Source organism: Ylistrum balloti, unplaced genomic scaffold, assembly GCF_031769215.1.
Source record: "Ylistrum balloti isolate Yb309-2 unplaced genomic scaffold, AGI_CSIRO_Ybal_v1 Utg370034, whole genome shotgun sequence".
Lineage (NCBI taxonomy): Eukaryota > Metazoa > Mollusca > Bivalvia > Pectinida > Pectinidae > Ylistrum > Ylistrum balloti.
Genome location: NW_026782095.1, coordinates 342,465 through 360,621, shown reverse-complemented (window position 1 = coordinate 360,621; position 18,157 = coordinate 342,465). Strand labels below are relative to the sequence as shown.

The following is an 18,157-nucleotide window of genomic DNA, read 5'->3' as shown; positions in this document are numbered from 1 at the left end:
ACTTTATATACGTGCTGTATATACTGTATACACGTATTGTATCTACTTAATATACGTACTGTATATACTTTATATACGTACTGTATATACTTTATACACGTACTGTATCTACTTGATACACGTACTGTATCTACTTTATATACGTAATGTATATACTTTATACACGTACTGTATCTACGTACTGTATATACTTTATACACGTACTGTATATACTTTATATACGTACTGTATATACTTTATATACGTGCTGTATATACTTTATACACGTACTGTATCTACGTACTGTATCTTCTTTATACACGTACTGTATATAGTGTATATACGTACTGTATATACTTTATACACGTACTGTATATACTTTATACACGTAATGTATCTACGTACTGTATATACTTTATATACGTGCTGTATCTACTTTATATACGTACTGTATATACTGTATACACGTGCTGTATCTACTTAATATACGTACTGTATATACTTTATATACGTACTGTATATACTTTATACACGCACTGTATCTACTTGATACACGTACTGTATCTACTTTATATACGTACTGTATATACTTTATACACGTACTGTATCTACGTACTGTATATACTTTATACACGTACTGTATATACTTTATATACGTACTGTATATACTTTATACACGTACTGTATCTTCTTTATACACGTACTGTATATAGTGTATATACGTACTGTATATACTTTATACACGTACTATATCTACTTTATACACGCACTGTATATACTTTATATACGTACTGTATATACTTTATACACGTAGACAATATGTACTTGGAATGTTTTATTTACTTTTGATACGTAAGCTTTACTTTAAATTGGTATAAAACTTATGATATCAGGAAAAGCGATGATATATTTGTCAAACTCAAATATATCCCAACTCTTGCTTTCCTGGAACTGAAACAAGTTCTCAATTTTACTCTAGATATAGCGAGTATATGTCCACGATCATCGCCATTTTGAGTAGCGTTTGTCTTGTCCGAGACATTCACAAGAGAACATTTAGCATGTAAAGTTGGTTCAAATATGTCAATGGCCCTAACGTCGACCTCAATATTGAACCAACTTTTCAATATCCATGTTCATATGAATGAAATTCAATCCATATATTAAATCAAAAAGTTGAATGTCACTGCATGCGTTCATACAGGCATGGATGCTGGTACCTGTATAGAGGGCACGTGTCAAATCTAATTAGTTTCATTTCAAATTAGAATGAAATTGACGGCATTTTTATGTTACCAAAACCCATCATCTCTGTGATAAGGAATACTGGTGTAAAGGATGTTGACTGTACATTCACAACTATGCCATCATACAGGAAAATTAAATAGGAATCAGATAAACCAAGTGACTATTGATGATACTTTATATAGGCCTGGAAATCTTAGATTCCATGGCCACCACTCGATGTCCTTGCACATCAGAACATCTCTCTATGAATAGTTAAACTATAGTGGGGCCTGCGCAGCAAGTCAAACACGGACTTCACAAAACCAATCGATATAATATAGCAGTTTTCCCGTTATATGTTTAATAACGAATATAATTTTCATTTTGTACACAATGTATATTTTAAAGTAGATTTACATACATATGTGTACTTAATCCCTGCGGCAACGAGTTGTGAGGATGTAATTAACCGGCGTACCGTTACAACAGTACCGCCTGTTTGATATAGACAGTCTAACAGATGTACGGTACTTTACAGAACTCTCCAAAAATCGATTCCCGATCGATCGCTACCTTGATGTTCGCTCGTGCCCTAATGTATTTTGGTTAATATCAGAGAATCGTTGCCCATTTTCAATACCAGAATATACACAGCACCCTAGAAACACATCCGTGTAAACGTGCACTCGGTTAACAGTGTCGATGACAATACCCTATGCCCAATCAATTACCAGGCCGAGCCGCGTCCCTCTATGTAGTAGCCCAAACTCATTCCTTGCAATGTCAAGATGCAATCTGTTGATACTTTAGGTCGTATGACGTTGTTCATATCTACCTGAACACATGGGAAGCTGGTCACTCGCGCGTGCTGTAGCTATTGTTCCTATAGGTAGATATATGTAGATAGTGGCTGCGGTGAAAGTTATACCTGATAGAGCTGTCAACGATACATTGTTCTGCTCGCTGGTGCTTCTATCTGCTGTAGTAAAGCAGGAAGGACAGTTGCTCACAGTAAGACGAAGTGTGAAGGTAAGCCATGTGCGGAATATAGGATACGCAGACCTGCACACACACTGACGGATATTTCACAGGGATGTAACGCTTTCTCTTGATAGTTTCTGAATTTAGTGAATATGTGTTATCAAGTGGCCTCTAGGCATCAAAAGGAGAACTAAATCGTCTCTTGTCGTAATGTCTATTGATTTCCCCTCCTTCACGTGCTCCCATGAAAAGCTTTTGGAGGGAACCTATATTTACGCAAACTGGGAAACTATCAAGAAAGTCAGTATTGGACGACACGGGGAGCGCTCTGGGTTATATCCGAATTATAGTGAATTAATTTCGAAGAAATGAACATATCTCAAGGATTACTATTAAATTTAACGCCGCCATCTCGACAAATTTGACTATAAAAATAATCACATGTCAGTAATTCAAAATGATAAAAGATGCAAATATGTCGTAATAGAATACTCCATAACACAGTGATTCTTTCATAACCGAGTATCTTGGGGGGGAAGAGGAGAGAGAAGAAAATTGGAGTTTTCCCATTTTAATTTCTTTATCCTTTTTTTTCTGGAAGTATAAAATGAGGCATCATTCGTTTTATTGTCAATATTCTTAAAATATGGTTTTAGATGTGTAACAACATAAGTGCTCTGGAGGGGCTGAATGGTGCTCCTTTCTGGAAGCATGGCGCGATCTGGTCACCGGGGGTGTTGCTATGTTCTTCACCTCCGGGAGGATAACGCCAGATTTATTCTGCTGTTCATTGTTTTGGGGATCTATATGATCACTGGAGCTGTAGTGTTTATGATTCTAGAGCAGGATAACGAAGTGCTGGAGAAACAAGTATACCTGGATAGGTTAGACACGTTTCTCAGAGCTTACCCGTCCATCAACAGGACAGATTTCGACGCCATTCTACAGATTCATGCGGAAGCAGATTCCGCAGGGTTTGCTGGTACCAAACGACCACGATGGGATTTCCCGGGCTCATTTTATTTCGTTGGAACAGTCGTATCTACAATAGGTAAGTTTTGAAATCAATGACTACTTTATTCATTGTTTGTTTTTGTATACAATAACGAAGGTTAGGGTTTGGTGAATTCTTACCACTTTGAAAACAGTATTTATCATAGATGAACAAACTCAATTTTGATTCCTTCACCGGATTATATTCTGTGTAAAATGATTCCGGCATCTCGACAGCTATTGAAATAATCCAATATAGAAAGGGCCAATATTTGATACAGCTTTCATTAACACCGTATGGCAATATCAATATTCTATATGAGTGATATTCAAACTATTCGGCGGTCAGTCAGAAACATCACTTCTTATAGTCGAAGGTATTGATTTTGGTGATAATTAACGGCTGGGGTGGTGGTGCTGTTAGACACGACACTGATGCCACTGAATCAGTCCTAAGCTGAAATTGTCGATATCATTCTAAGGTACCCCATCCCCTTCAACCAATGTCATTGGTTACGGCGCTACAGGTCACCTGACGCTGTGTTAATCTCTTTGTTGTAAACTTTTATTAAAATATTTGAAGGCCACAATCGTCCGATATTCAAAAAATTAGATTTTACTTGGTTTTGAATTATAGTATAACGTGTGGTTTGAGGTATTGGTCAGTATATATTGTCTTGCCGGACTAATAAATAGCTGTTGGTATCACTTTCATTGCACTAAATAGCTATTTAAAAACACTCTTTCTATACTGCGTTAGGCGCGTTAGTCAAAATACACAATATACTCAGCTGTGGCGTCTTTGGGAGTCACTTTTATTTTGTTAATTGAATTGCTTTCCAACGTATGCACGGTTCAACCACTGTGACTAGATGGAAGTGCTATGGATCTGGTGTAATCCCCTGTAGCGGATATGACACTCGTGCGAATCAGTGTTCCGTGTACTTGTTCTGCTCCACTGATATCGATTAGTACCACTGTTACAGATTCATCAGATACTCTTTGTTTGTCAGCCACAGAAATTTGCACGTCATGCTGAAAAAAAGCACCGCGGGGCGAATACACAACGATTACCTATATGAACTGTTAGTATCGCTCGTCACTGTTGTATAGGCTACTTGCTGTCATGGTAGCAGACACAAGAGTCACACGAAATCTTTTAACCTTAGATACTAAAACTGTTTTCCCAACTTGTGATGATATCAAGGCGTAGAACTGCTATTTCTGCAGTGGGTGGAGAAACACATCAAAGCTATTTCATGTTAAATGAAATTAGGAGCCGGAAAGTTATCTCGAAGTCGTTTTTAGTGATGACACTTTTATAATTTTGTAGTTATTTCCTGTTTTCTTATTTACGAACTATACTTTCAAATGACAAGTATCTATTACAGGCATCAATAAGGTAAATATTATACCCCTTCAGGAACTCGAGGGAATATATTTTAATTAATCAACGAATCTTCATTGAGGAATGTAGGGAGATTTATTTGGAGTTTGGGAGATATGGGAATTTCGGGAACAAAAAAGGTCAGCCCCCATGATAATCTAATGGAAAAGTGTACAGAACAAAAAAGGTCAGCCCCATGACAATCTAATGGAAAAGTGTACAGAACAAAAAAGGTCATCAGCCCCCATGATAATCTAATGGAAAAGTGTACAGAACAAAAAAGGTCATCAGCCCCCATGACAATCTAATGGAAAAGTGTACAGAACAAAAAAGGTCAGCCCCCATGACAATCTAATGGAAAAGTGTACAGAACAAAAAAGGTCAGCCCCCATGACAATCTAATGGAAAAGTGTACAGAACAAAAAAGGTCAGCCCCCATGATAATCTAATGGAAAAGTGTACAGAACAAAAAAGGTCATCAGCCCCCATGATAATCTAATGGAAAAGTGTACAGAACAAAAAAGGTCAGCCCCCATGATAATCTAATGGAAAAGTGTACAGAACAAAAAAGGTCAGCCCCCATGATAATCTAATGGAAAAGTGTACAGAACAAAAAAGGTCAGCCCCCATGATAATCTAATGGAAAAGTGTACAGAACAAAAAAGGTCAGCCCCCATGATAATCTAATGGAAAAGTGTACAGAACAAAAAAGGTCAGCCCCCATGATAATCTAATGGAAAAGTGTACAGAACAAAAAAGGTCAGCCCCCATGATAATCTAATGGAAAAGTGTACAGAACAAAAAAGGAAAAGTGTACAGAACAAAAAAGGTCAGCCCCCATGATAATCTAATGGAAAAGTGTACAGAACAAAAAAGGTCATCAGCCCCCATGATAATCTAATGGAAAAGTGTACAGAACAAAAAAGGTCAGCCCCCATGATAATCTAATGGAAAAGTGTACAGAACAAAAAAGGTCAGCCCCCATGATAATCTAATGGAAAAGTGTACAGAACAAAAAAGGTCAGCCCCCATGATAATCTAATGGAAAAGTGTACAGAACAAAAAAGGTCAGCCCCCATGACAATCTAATGGAAAAGTGTACAGAACAAAAAAGGTCAGCCCCCATGATAATCTAATGGAAAAGTGTACAGAACAAAAAAGGTCAGCCCCCATGATAATCTAATGGAAAAGTGTACAGAACAAAAAAGGTCAGCCCCCATGATAATCTAATGGAAAAGTGTACAGAACAAAAAAGGTCAGCCCCCATGATAATCTAATGGAAAAGTGTACAGAACAAAAAAGGTCAGCCCCCATGATAATCTAATGGAAAAGTGTACAGAACAAAAAAGGTCAGCCCCATGAGAACAAAAAAGGTCATCAGCCCCCAATCTAATGGAAAAGTGTACAGAACAAAAAAGGTCAGCCCCCATGATAATCTAATGGAAAAGTGTACAGAACAAAAAAGGTCAGCCCCCATGATAATCTAATGGAAAAGTGTACAGAACAAAAAAGGTCAGCCCCCATGATAATCTAATGGAAAAGTGTACAGAACAAAAAAGGTCAGCCCCCATGACAATCTAATGGAAAAGTGTACAGAACAAAAAAGGTCAGCCCCCATGATAATCTAATGGAAAAGTGTACAGAACAAAAAAGGTCAGCCCCCATGATAATCTAATGGAAAAGTGTACAGAACAAAAAAGGTCAGCCCCCATGATAATCTAATGGAAAAGTGTACAGAACAAAAAAGGTCAGCCCCCATGATAATCTAATGGAAAAGTGTACAGAACAAAAAAGGTCAGCCCCCATGATAATCTAATGGAAAAGTGTACAGAACAAAAAAGGTCAGCCCCCATGATAATCTAATGGAAAAGTGTACAGAACAAAAAAGGTCATCAGCCCCCATGATAATCTAATGGAAAAGTGTACAGAACAAAAAAGGTCAGCCCCCATGATAATCTAATGGAAAAGTGTACAGAACAAAAAAGGTCAGCCCCCATGATAATCTAATGGAAAAGTGTACAGAACAAAAAAGGTCAGCCCCCATGATAATCTAATGGAAAAGTGTACAGAACAAAAAAGGTCAGCCCCCATGATAATCTAATGGAAAAGTGTACAGAACAAAAAAGGTCAGCCCCCATGATAATCTAATGGAAAAGTGTACAGAACAAAAAAGGTCAGCCCCCATGATAATCTAATGGAAAAGTGTACAGAACAAAAAAGGTCAGCCCCCATGATAATCTAATGGAAAAGTGTACAGAACAAAAAAGGTCAGCCCCCATGATAATCTAATGGAAAAGTGTACAGAACAAAAAAGGTCAGCCCCCATGATAATCTAATGGAAAAGTGTACAGAACAAAAAAGGTCAGCCCCCAGAAAAAGTGTACAGAACAAAAAAGGTCAGCCCCCATGATAATCTAATGGAAAAGTGTACAGAACAAAAAAGGTCAGCCCCCATGATAATCTAATGGAAAAGTGTACAGAACAAAAAAGGTCAGCCCCCATGATAATCTAATGGAAAAGTGTACAGAACAAAAAAGGTCAGCCCCCATGATAATCTAATGGAAAAGTGTACAGAACAAAAAAGGTCAGCCCCCATGATAATCTAATGGAAAAGTGTACAGAACAAAAAAGGTCAGCCCCCATGATAATCTAATGGAAAAGTGTACAGAACAAAAAAGGTCAGCCCCCATGATAATCTAATGGAAAAGTGTACAGAACAAAAAAGGTCAGCCCCCATGATAATCTAATGGAAAAGTGTACAGAACAAAAAAGGTCAGCCCCCATGATAATCTAATGGAAAAGTGTACAGAACAAAAAAGGTCAGCCCCCATGATAAACGCAAGGAAAACAGTACACAAAAAAAAAGGTCAGCCCCCATGATAATCTAATGGAAAAGTGTACAGAACAAAAAAGGTCAGCCCCCATGATAATCTAATGGAAAAGTGTACAGAACAAAAAAGGTCAGCCCCCATGATAATCTAATGGAAAAGTGTACAGAACAAAAAAGGTCAGCCCCCATGATAATCTAATGGAAAAGTGTACAGAACAAAAAAGGTCAGCCCCCATGATAATCTAATGGAAAAGTGTACAGAACAAAAAAGGTCAGCCCCCATGATAATCTAATGGAAAAGTGTACAGAACAAAAAAGGTCAGCCCCCATGATAATCTAATGAAAAGTGTAATCTAATGGAAAAGTGTACAGAACAAAAAAGGTCAGCCCCCATGATAATCTAATGGAAAAGTGTACAGAACAAAAAAGGTCAGCCCCCATGATAATCTAATGGAAAAGTGTACAGAACAAAAAAGGTCATCAGCCCCCATGATAATCTAATGGAAAAGTGTACAGAACAAAAAAGGTCAGCCCCCATGATAATCTAATGGAAAAGTGTACAGAACAAAAAAGGTCAGCCCCCATGATAATCTAATGGAAAAGTGTACAGAACAAAAAAGGTCAGCCCCCATGATAATCTAATGGAAAAGTGTACAGAACAAAAAAGGTCAGCCCCCATGATAATCTAATGGAAAAGTGTACAGAACAAAAAAGGTGGGAAAAGTGTACAGAACAAAAAAGGTGATAATCTAATCAGCCCCCCTATGATAATCTAATGGAAAAGTGTACAGAACAAAAAAGGTCAGCCCCATGACAATCTAATGGAAAAGTGTACAGAACAAAAAAGGTCAGCCCCCATGATAATCTAATGGAAAAGTGTACAGAACAAAAAAGGTCATCAGCCCCTATGATAATCTAATGGAAAAGTGTACAGAACAAAAAAGGTCAGCCCCCATGATAATCTAATGGAAAAGTGTACAGAACAAAAAAGGTCATCAGCCCCTATGATAATCTAATGGAAAAGTGTACAGAACAAAAAAGGTCATCCCCCATGATAATCTAATGGAAAAGTGTACAGAACAAAAAAGGTCAGCCCCCATGATAATCTAATGGAAAAGTGTACAGAACAAAAAAGGTCAGCCCACATGACAATCTAATGGAAAAGTGTACAGAACAAAAAAGGTCAGCCCCCATGATAATCTAATGGAAAAGTGTACAGAACAAAAAAGGTCATCAGCCCCTATGATAATCTAATGGAAAAGTGTACAGAACAAAAAAGGTCAGCCCCCATGATAATCTAATGGAAAAGTGTACAGAACAAAAAAGGTCATCAGCCCCTATGATAATCTAATGGAAAAGTGTACAGAACAAAAAAGGTCATCAGCCCCCATGATAATCTAATGGAAAAGTGTACAGAACAAAAAAGGTCAGCCCCCATGATAATCTAATGGAAAAGTGTACAGAACAATATTGGTGAACATTTCAAAGGCGAACAGTTGATTATCTGATTAAAATGGATATGTTTAGAACATTTTGAAAAAAAAAGAGAAATAAACGATGTTGGTACACAAACAAATTTCAAGTCTGTTTGAGACCAACACACAACATTTATATTGTTGTGGTACTCTACCTACATGTGTGTTTGATGACCATAACACAACATTTATATTGTTGTGGTACTCTACCTTCATGTGTGTTTGATGACCATAACACAACATTTATATTATTGTGGTACTCTACCTATGTGTGTGTTTGATGACCATAACACAACATTTATATTGTTGTGGTACTCTACCTACATATGTGTTTGATGAGTATCACACAACATGTATATTATTGTGGTACTCTACCTACATGTGTGTTTGATGACCATAACACAACATTTATATTGTTGTGGTACTCTACCTACATGTGTGTTTGATGAGTATCACACAACATGTATATTATTGTGGTACTCTACCTACATGTGTGTTTGATGACCATAACACAACATTTATATTGTTGTGGTACTCTACCTACGTGTGTGTTTGATGACCATAACACAACATTTATATTGTTGTGGTACTCTACCTACATGTGTGTTTGATGAGTATCACACAACATGTATATTATTGTGGTACTCTACCTATATGTGTGTTTGATGACCATAACACAACATGTATATTGTTGTGGTACTCTACCTACGTGTGTGTTTGATGACAATAACACAACATTTATATTGTTGTGGTACTCTACCTACATGTGTGTTTGATGAGTATCACACAACATGTATATTGTTGTGGTACTCTACCTACTTGTGTGTTTGATGACCATAACACAACATTTATATTATTGTGGTACTCTACCTACGTGTGTGTTTGATGACCATCACACAACATTTATATTGTTGTGGTACTCTACCTACGTGTGTGTTTGATGACCATAACACAACATTTATATTGTTGTGGTACTCTACCTACGTGTGTGTTTGATGACCATAACACAACATTTATATTGTTGTGGTACTCTACCTACGTGTGTGTTTGATGACCATAACACAACATGTATATTGTTGTGGTACTCTACCTACGTGTGTGTTTGATGAGTATCACACAACATTTATATTGTTGTGGTACTCCTACCTACATGTGTGTTTGATGAGTATCACAGAACATTTATATTGTTGTGGTACTCTACCTACGTGTGTGTTTGATGAGTATCACACAACATTTATATTATTGTGGTACTCTACCTACATGTGTGTTTGATGACCATAACACAACATTTATATTGTTGTGGTACTCTACCTACGTGTGTGTTTGATGAGTATCACACAACATGTATATTGTTTTGTTACTCCTACCTACGTGTGTGTTTGATGAGTATCACACAACATTTATATTGTTGTGGTACTCTACCTACGTGTGTGTTTGATGAGTATCACACAACATGTATATTGTTGTGGTACTCTACCTACATGTGTGTTTGATGAGTATCACACAACATGTATATTGTTGTGGTACTCTACCTACATGTGTGTTTGATGACCATAACACAACATGTATATTGTTGTGGTACTCTACCTACGTGTGTGTTTGATGACCATCACACAACATTTATATTGTTGTGGTACTCTAAATACTTGTGTGTTTGACGTTTGGGAATGACACCAGACACAGTATCTATAAAAGCGGATATAATCTATATTTGTTGTAGCACTATAACGACTAGACATCTATTACAATACCTGATAAATAAAACGAAAATGAGTTACCATTGTTGAAATTTGATCGATGATGCATTAGATTTGTGAAAATCGATGTCTATCTGGTACGGTTTCCTATCGTTGTAGTACTGTAAACCATTAGGAGTGGTAAACGCCCTTTGATCCATGACGCGGTTTAATGATGGCTGTCACATGTCGCTGAAAACAATCCCCTCTTTCCCTTCTGTTTGTTCTTTAATTCGTTCGTTTAACAACCTTACAGATGGCCAACACGACAAGTTTTTTCCAGAAAACAAGTTATCTTTACATGCATAAATATTGTGTGACGGATACCTGATTGAGAAATTTTACATAGCAGATACATTTACTCTGTGGGTCAAAAGAATTTCCACAACATATACATTCCTGATCGAACCATCTGTTCCAGACTGTATAACATGACTGAATGTCATAGGCGTAGATGGACACTCGCCAACCACTAACATATGACAGGCTTGATTCCTCGATCAAAGAAGTGATTTCAATACCCTTTCACTTTGCGATTTACATTGTTGTGTAATTTGTTTCATAGAGTGTTATTCATGTCGAAGTATAGTGGTCAGTTGGTTTGTTTGACCGACAAAACTACCTGCTATTTTTGTACTATTTATCTACTGGTTTGTGAAATTTGGTTTTATTAAAGATTAATAGGAACAGTTTAATAACACGTCGTGATATAGCGTGATCGTAAACCGTGATTGAATGAGAACCACTGGAAATAAGGGATTTGATTGGTCACCTCACTAAAATACATATGTGATAGACTGGCCTCTTTGATATCCAGCAGAATATATTTTGTTCTCTACTTTGTTTTAGGTTGGTTTCTTTTGTGTGTCCTCATCATCTGTGAATATCATCAATATTGATATATGATCTCAAGTGTTGTGATGCGCCAGATTGCAAAGTAAACAAAGAAATGAGTGTCTGTTACATTCTATCGATCCTCGAGTTTGTCATTAGTACGTAAGGTAAACCCTGCTGTTTACTTACAGATCTAGATAGATCTGAACGACCAACAGAATCTGGCCAAATCATAACGTTCTAACGAACTGATCAGCGCAATGATTACACTTGAAAAGGAATTATTGATAGGTGCAATTGAACTAAATTGGTATAATAAGACTATATAGTGATTTCTTTAATCTAATGGGAACCAAAGCTCCACTTGGTCGTCAATCACTAGTGCCTCCCCTAGCGGCTGTTCTAGGTATCACGTTGTTTTATGGATTGTAATCATGAGTATTTACCTTTGCCTCGCCTTCAAATGTATAGGCTGGACACACGGTCGATACTCGCTTACAGATACAAAAGAAAATTGCCTGCTCGAAGGCCATTGTGGATGCGGAATCATAAAGATTGAGCATTCACTCAACATGTGTGGAGTAAAGCGACTGACCGGCAAATTGGCAATAAGATCGAATCCAACCATTTACAATAACTATTAACGTATTTACAAACATCAACAGGACACTGTCATGGTAATTTCCATATATGGGGCGTCAAGTGCACGAGAGCCAATCATTATAAATTCAAAGCATCAAAGTCTGGTAATTCTATTCATCAGAAAATCATATTAGATATAAAACTTAACGTGCAGTAGAAATATAGAATATCCTCTTACATCCTTCTCATGTCCGTTCGACAAACTGAATTATTTATTTATAATTTCAAAATTAGTGCGGACTATATGTATGTGTGAATAAACTATAAACTCTTACAGACTCTCGTGTCTCTATACACTCAGGTGATAGGTACACACTGGTGGTGGTCCACATCCGTACACGTTTTTCACGAGATTGTCATAGTAATAGGTATGTTAGGTGGAACAAAACGAGATTGTCCTGCTAATGTTTAAAGAGAGAACGCGTATTTGTAAAAATGGCAGGTGGTCGCGTTAATGTCCGTATGACGAAGTCATGAAAGATCGTGTGTTTTGGTACTAGAGATGTTTTTGGGATTCCGGATATCCGTAATGAACGTGTAAATGATTAACAGCGTAATTAGTCGGGAAATTATCCCAACATTTTACCACCAAGCTAAATCACATTCCTGGCGCCACCAGCGACCCTCTCGTAGTAGGTTATCGAGTACGGTAGGTAAAGGATCGGCTATTGTACATTAAATTTGAATGATTCCTTTCCAGGAGTAAAAAGATAACAAATAACAGCATTCACACCTGTACGAGTGTTACCCTGAAGTGTTATGTCTAATGTGAGAAAATCACGTCTCTGTCTATTATATTCGCCTCTCTTTTTATTGTTTTTTTTATTCAACTGTGAATTAGATAATCGAACCTATCCTTAATTTGAAATCACGTGATCTATTTCATCCAATCACTCAAATTAGTTATGGATACATTAGTCACGTGCACGTGACGTGTTTGCCTCGCTTTCACTTTACAATAGTTGCAACTGTTATCAGACTGAAAGAAGTATCATGTTTTGTGTCAGTTTCAACGTATGTACACCTACCGTGAGAACCTAGTCACACCAGGCTTACTTGTCAATGTATTTTCGATACAGTGTAGAAATGAATTGAAATAGTACCAATGTACATGTATATATGCTGGAAAATAAAATATGAAATGGCAAATATTGTTATTTAAGATGGTTGATCAGAAGAATAATTGCGGGTTTTTAATTTGACGAATCATAAGTGGTGATTATCGTTGTTATGTCTAACATGAAAATATTTAAAGAAAGTGTCTCTAAAAGTTAATAACGTAATCGTTTGTACAGGTAGTGTCTCTGAAGGCTTATAACGCGAACGTCTGTATAGGAAGTGTCTCTTAAGGCCTATAACGTGAACATCTGTACAGGTAGTGTGTCTGAAGGCCTATCACGTGAACGTCTGTATAGGAAGTGTCTATTAAGGCCTATAACGTGAACATCTGTACAGAGAGTGTCTCTGAAGGCTTATAACGTGAACGTCTGTACAGGTAGTGTGTCTGAAGGCCTATTACGTGAACGTCTGTATAGGAAGTGTCTCTTAAGGCCTATAATGTGAACATCTGTACAGAGAGTGTCTCTGAAGGCTTATAACGTGAACGTCTGACAGTAAGAGTCTCTTAAAATCTATTATGTTGACGTCTGTAGATGAAGTGTCTATGAAGACCTATAACGTGAACGTCTATACAGAAAGTGTCTCTGAAGGCTTATAACGAGAACGTCTGTACAGGTAGTGTCTCTGAAAGCCTATAACGTGAACGTCTCTACAGGTAGTGTCCGTAAAAGTCTTTAACGTAAACGTCTGTACAGAAAGTGTCTCTGAAGGCCTATAACGTGAACGTCTGTACAGGTAGTGTGTCTGAAGGCCTATAACGTGAACGTCTGTACAGGTAGTGTGTCTGAAGGCCTATCAAATGAACTGCTGTACAGAAAGTGTGTCTGAAGGCCTATAACGTGAACGGTTTTACAGAAAGTGTGTCTGAAGGCCTATAATGTGAACGTCTGTACAGAAATTGTCTCTGGAGTCCTATAACGTGAACGTCTTTACAGGTACTGTGTCTGAAGGCCTTTAACGTGAACGTTTGTACAGGTAGTGTCTCTGGAGTCCTATAACCTGAACGTCTGTACAGGTAGTGTGTCTGAAGGCCTATAACGTGAACGTCTGTACAGGTAATGTGTCTGAAGGCCTATAACGTGAACGTATGTACAGGTAGTGTCTCTAAAAGTCTTTAACGTGAACGTCTGTACAGGAAGTGTCTATAGGTTGTGTCTCTGAAGGCTTATTATGTTGACGTCTGTAGATGAAGTGTCTCTGAAGGCTTATAACGAGAACGTCTGTACAGAAAGTGTCTCTAAAGGCCTATTACGTGAACGTCTGTACAGGTAGTGTGTCTGAAGGCCTATAACATGAACTTCTGTACAGAAAGTGTGTCTGAAGTCCTATAACGTGATTGTTTGTACAGAAAGTGTGTCTGAAGGCCTATAACGTGAACGTCTTTACAGGTAGTGTTTCTGAAGGCCTATAACGTGAACGTTTGTACAGAAAGTGTCTCTGAAGGCCTATAACGTGAACGTTTGTACAGAAAGTGTCTCTTGAGTCCTATAACGTGAATGTCTGTACAGGTAGTGTGTCTGAAGGCCTATAACATGAACTTCTGTACAGAAAGTGTGTCTGAAGGCCTATAACGTGAACGTTTGAACAGAAAGTGTGTCTGAAGGCCTATAACGTAAACGGCTGTACAGAAAGTGTCTCTGGATTCCTATAACATGAACGTCTGTACAGGTAGTGTGTCTGAAGGCCTATAACGTGAACGTCTGTACAGAAATTGTCTCTGGATTCCTATAACATGAACGTCTGTACAGGTAGTGTGTCTGAAGGCCTATAACGTGAACGTCTGTACAGAAAATGTTTCTGGAGACCTATAACGTAAACGTCTGTACAGATAGTGTGTCTGAAGGCCTATAACGTGAACGTCTGTACAGGTAGTGTTTCTGGAGACCTATAACGTAAACGTCTGTACAGGTAGTGTCTCTGAAGGCCTATAACGTGAACGTCTGTACAGGTAGTGTGTCTGAAGGCCTATAACGTGAACGTCTGTACAGGTAGTGTGTCTGAAGGCCTATAACGTGAACGTCTGTACAGGTAGTGTTTCTGAAGGCCTATAACGTGAGCGTCTGTACAAGAAGTGTGTCTGAAGGCCTATAACGTGAACGTCTGTACAGAAATTGTCTCTGGATTCCTATAACGTGAACGTCTGTACAGGTAGTGTGTCTGAAGGCCTATAACGTGAACGTCTGTACAGAAAGTGTGTCTGAAGGCTTATAACGTTAACGTTTCTACAGAAATTGTGTCTGAAGGCCTATAACCTGAACGTCTGTACAGGTAGTGTGTCTGAAGGCCTATAACGTGAACGTCTGTACAGGTAGTGTGTCTAAAGGCCTAAAACGTGAACGTCTGTACAGGTAGTGTGTCTGAAGGCCTATTACGTGAACGTCTGTACAGGTAGTGTGTCTGAAGGCCTATAACGTGAACGTCTGTACAGGTAGTGTGTCTGAAGGCCTATAACGTGAACGTCTGTACAGGTAGTGTGTCTGAAGGCCTATAACGTGAACGTCTGTATAGAAAATGTTTCTGGAGACCTATAACGTAAACGTCTGTACAGGTAGTGTGTCTGAAGGCCTATAACGTGAACGTCTGTACAGGTAGTGTGTCTGAAGGCCTATAACGTGAACGTCTGTACAGGTAGTGTGTCTGAAGGCCTATAACGTGAACGTCTGTATAGAAAATGTTTCTGGAGACCTATAACGTAAACGTCTGTACAGGTAGTGTGTCTGAAGGCCTATAACGTGAACGTCTGTACAGGTAGTGTGTCTGAAGGCCTATAACGTGAACGTCTGTACAGGTAGTGTGTCTGAAGGCCTATAACATGAACCTCTTTACGTTTGTGTATAAAATGATCATGATGTTTGTCGAATATTGACATTTACAGAACGGAGAACATTTATTGGCTGATATGAATACTATTATAAGGAGCATTTTTAGATACCGATAACGATTTCTTTGGAAGAATTGTTTAATCCTACAATACCTTCATTGTTTATATCAAGAGTAACCTCCTCATTGTGTTCCAATCCAGCTATATGTCGTTCTCTGTCAGTCATGCTCCCCCAGAACGGAGAATATCTATATGGTAGTACTACGTCATCACAATAACATCATTTATCAGTTTTTTTTCCAAAGACTGTTAATACTGTTCTCTACCTTTTATTAATGATGCGATCATTTCATTGACACACTCCAATCTCCGCAAGTAAACTGATAACTGCCGGTCACTCGATCCAATTACACGGACGAACTGATCGCGGTTGTATGTACGTACCTCTACTGCCGAGGGTTCTCGAAGACAAATATGGCGCAAGGAATAATGGACTTAATTGGGTAATATCTTCTCAATGAAAGACAAATTATTGTCAGGAAGTTGACGTTATTACGTTACACTCTGGCACCGACAACGGCTTACGGGCACTGGTCTTTTAGTGGTCATTTGGTACAGAGAAAATCTAATTACAAGCAATCTGATGAAGAGTGAGGAAGGCCATGTTTACCGTGACAGTATCACGATGTAGATTAATGATTTACAATACTTGCTACCGCACGCGTTGTGCTGTAAATGATTCTTTGTTGAAGTGTTGCTCTATATACTCTCTGGCAGGTCAGTCATAAAGAAAAACATGTTTACACAAACTATATACATTCTATGACTTCCTAAATCCACTGTTACTTGTCAACATTTCACATTGCTGACAATGTACAAACACTTCATCAGTATCTTTTACCATAACGTGTGACTGTATTAAATATTTATCATGTTTCTCCGCGCGTCGGATATGGCGAATGAATGGCCTTCCCGGGTGGTATTGAAGAAACGTTGAAGTCACTCACTAAAACCGGAAATAAGAAACTACATTCAATTGTAAAATTTTATTTTTGTTGCTAGGAAACATGACATCAGTAAATCTTAATGTTCTGGTTTTAATCCAAAGTCACGTTATCATTCTATAAGCTTCTGGATGTGTTTTCAAATGGCTGACATTAAGACAAAAGTCGAGGTATATCAATAAATCAATTTCCTTAATTTCTACAGCTTAACGGAATTATAATGTTACACATAAATCATATCTACAGTGCAATATACATACTGCATGTATCATTATTATCATTGTCCGAATCATTAAGTTTGCAGACAATAATCATCCACGATCACGTGTATTATCCGATTATCCACGATCACGTGTAGTATCCGATTATCCACATTCACGTTTAGTATTCGATAATCCTTATTTACGTGTGGTATTCAATAATCCACATTCATGTGTATCATCCGATTATCCACGATCACGTGATGTATCCGATAATCCACATTCACGTGTATTATTCGATAATCCTTATTTACGTATGGTATTCAATAATCCACATTCATGTGTATCATCCGATTATCCACGATCACGTGATGTATCCGATAATCCACATTCACGTTTAGTATTCGATAATCCACTATCTCGCAAGTCCCGCCTGCGATCGTAGCTCCATCCATCATCCGATCGATTAGATCGTTGATTCTGATAATTGTACCTGTCACGTGGCATAAAGGAGGCCAAATTTCATGATTGAGTGCGCATGTCACTTGTGCACGTATCATCGTCACGCTGGAATGATTGTGTAATATTACAATTACTACTGCAGGTTACGTCACAGTAAGACAATTGCGTTTTCACATCCATGCACTTCCTCATGGGTAAATATGCTGATAGATTGAGGTACCTACGTCTAGGAATAAATCATTACACGGATGATCTGGTATCAGTTTCAATTAAAACTATATTCAAACATAAAAAGCAAGCCTATCAGTGTAAAGTTTCTCAGAGGCTTCACGAATCGCGTATGAAATGAGAATACGTGTTCTGATTGATGACATTCTAAATATTCTTGTACAAATATTTTCAGGACGACTTTTTAAAAAATCACCGTGTCTGCCTAGACTGGGTTACCTGCCTTAGTTACTCCTTTT

General features: G+C 37.9%; 1 protein-coding gene across 1 annotated transcript in view; it reads left to right on the top strand.

Annotated features, from left to right (window-relative positions):
- The first annotated feature begins 2,877 nt into the window (after window positions 1-2,877).
- The window catches only part of LOC132548912 (potassium channel subfamily K member 12-like), a 103,495-nt gene continuing 88,215 nt past the window's right edge, over window positions 2,878-18,157 (top strand). Inside the window, exon 1 of the mRNA XM_060212813.1 lies at window positions 2,878-3,238. Coding sequence (XP_060068796.1) covers window positions 2,878-3,238 — 361 coding nt within the window. The remainder of the gene's footprint in view (window positions 3,239-18,157) is intronic.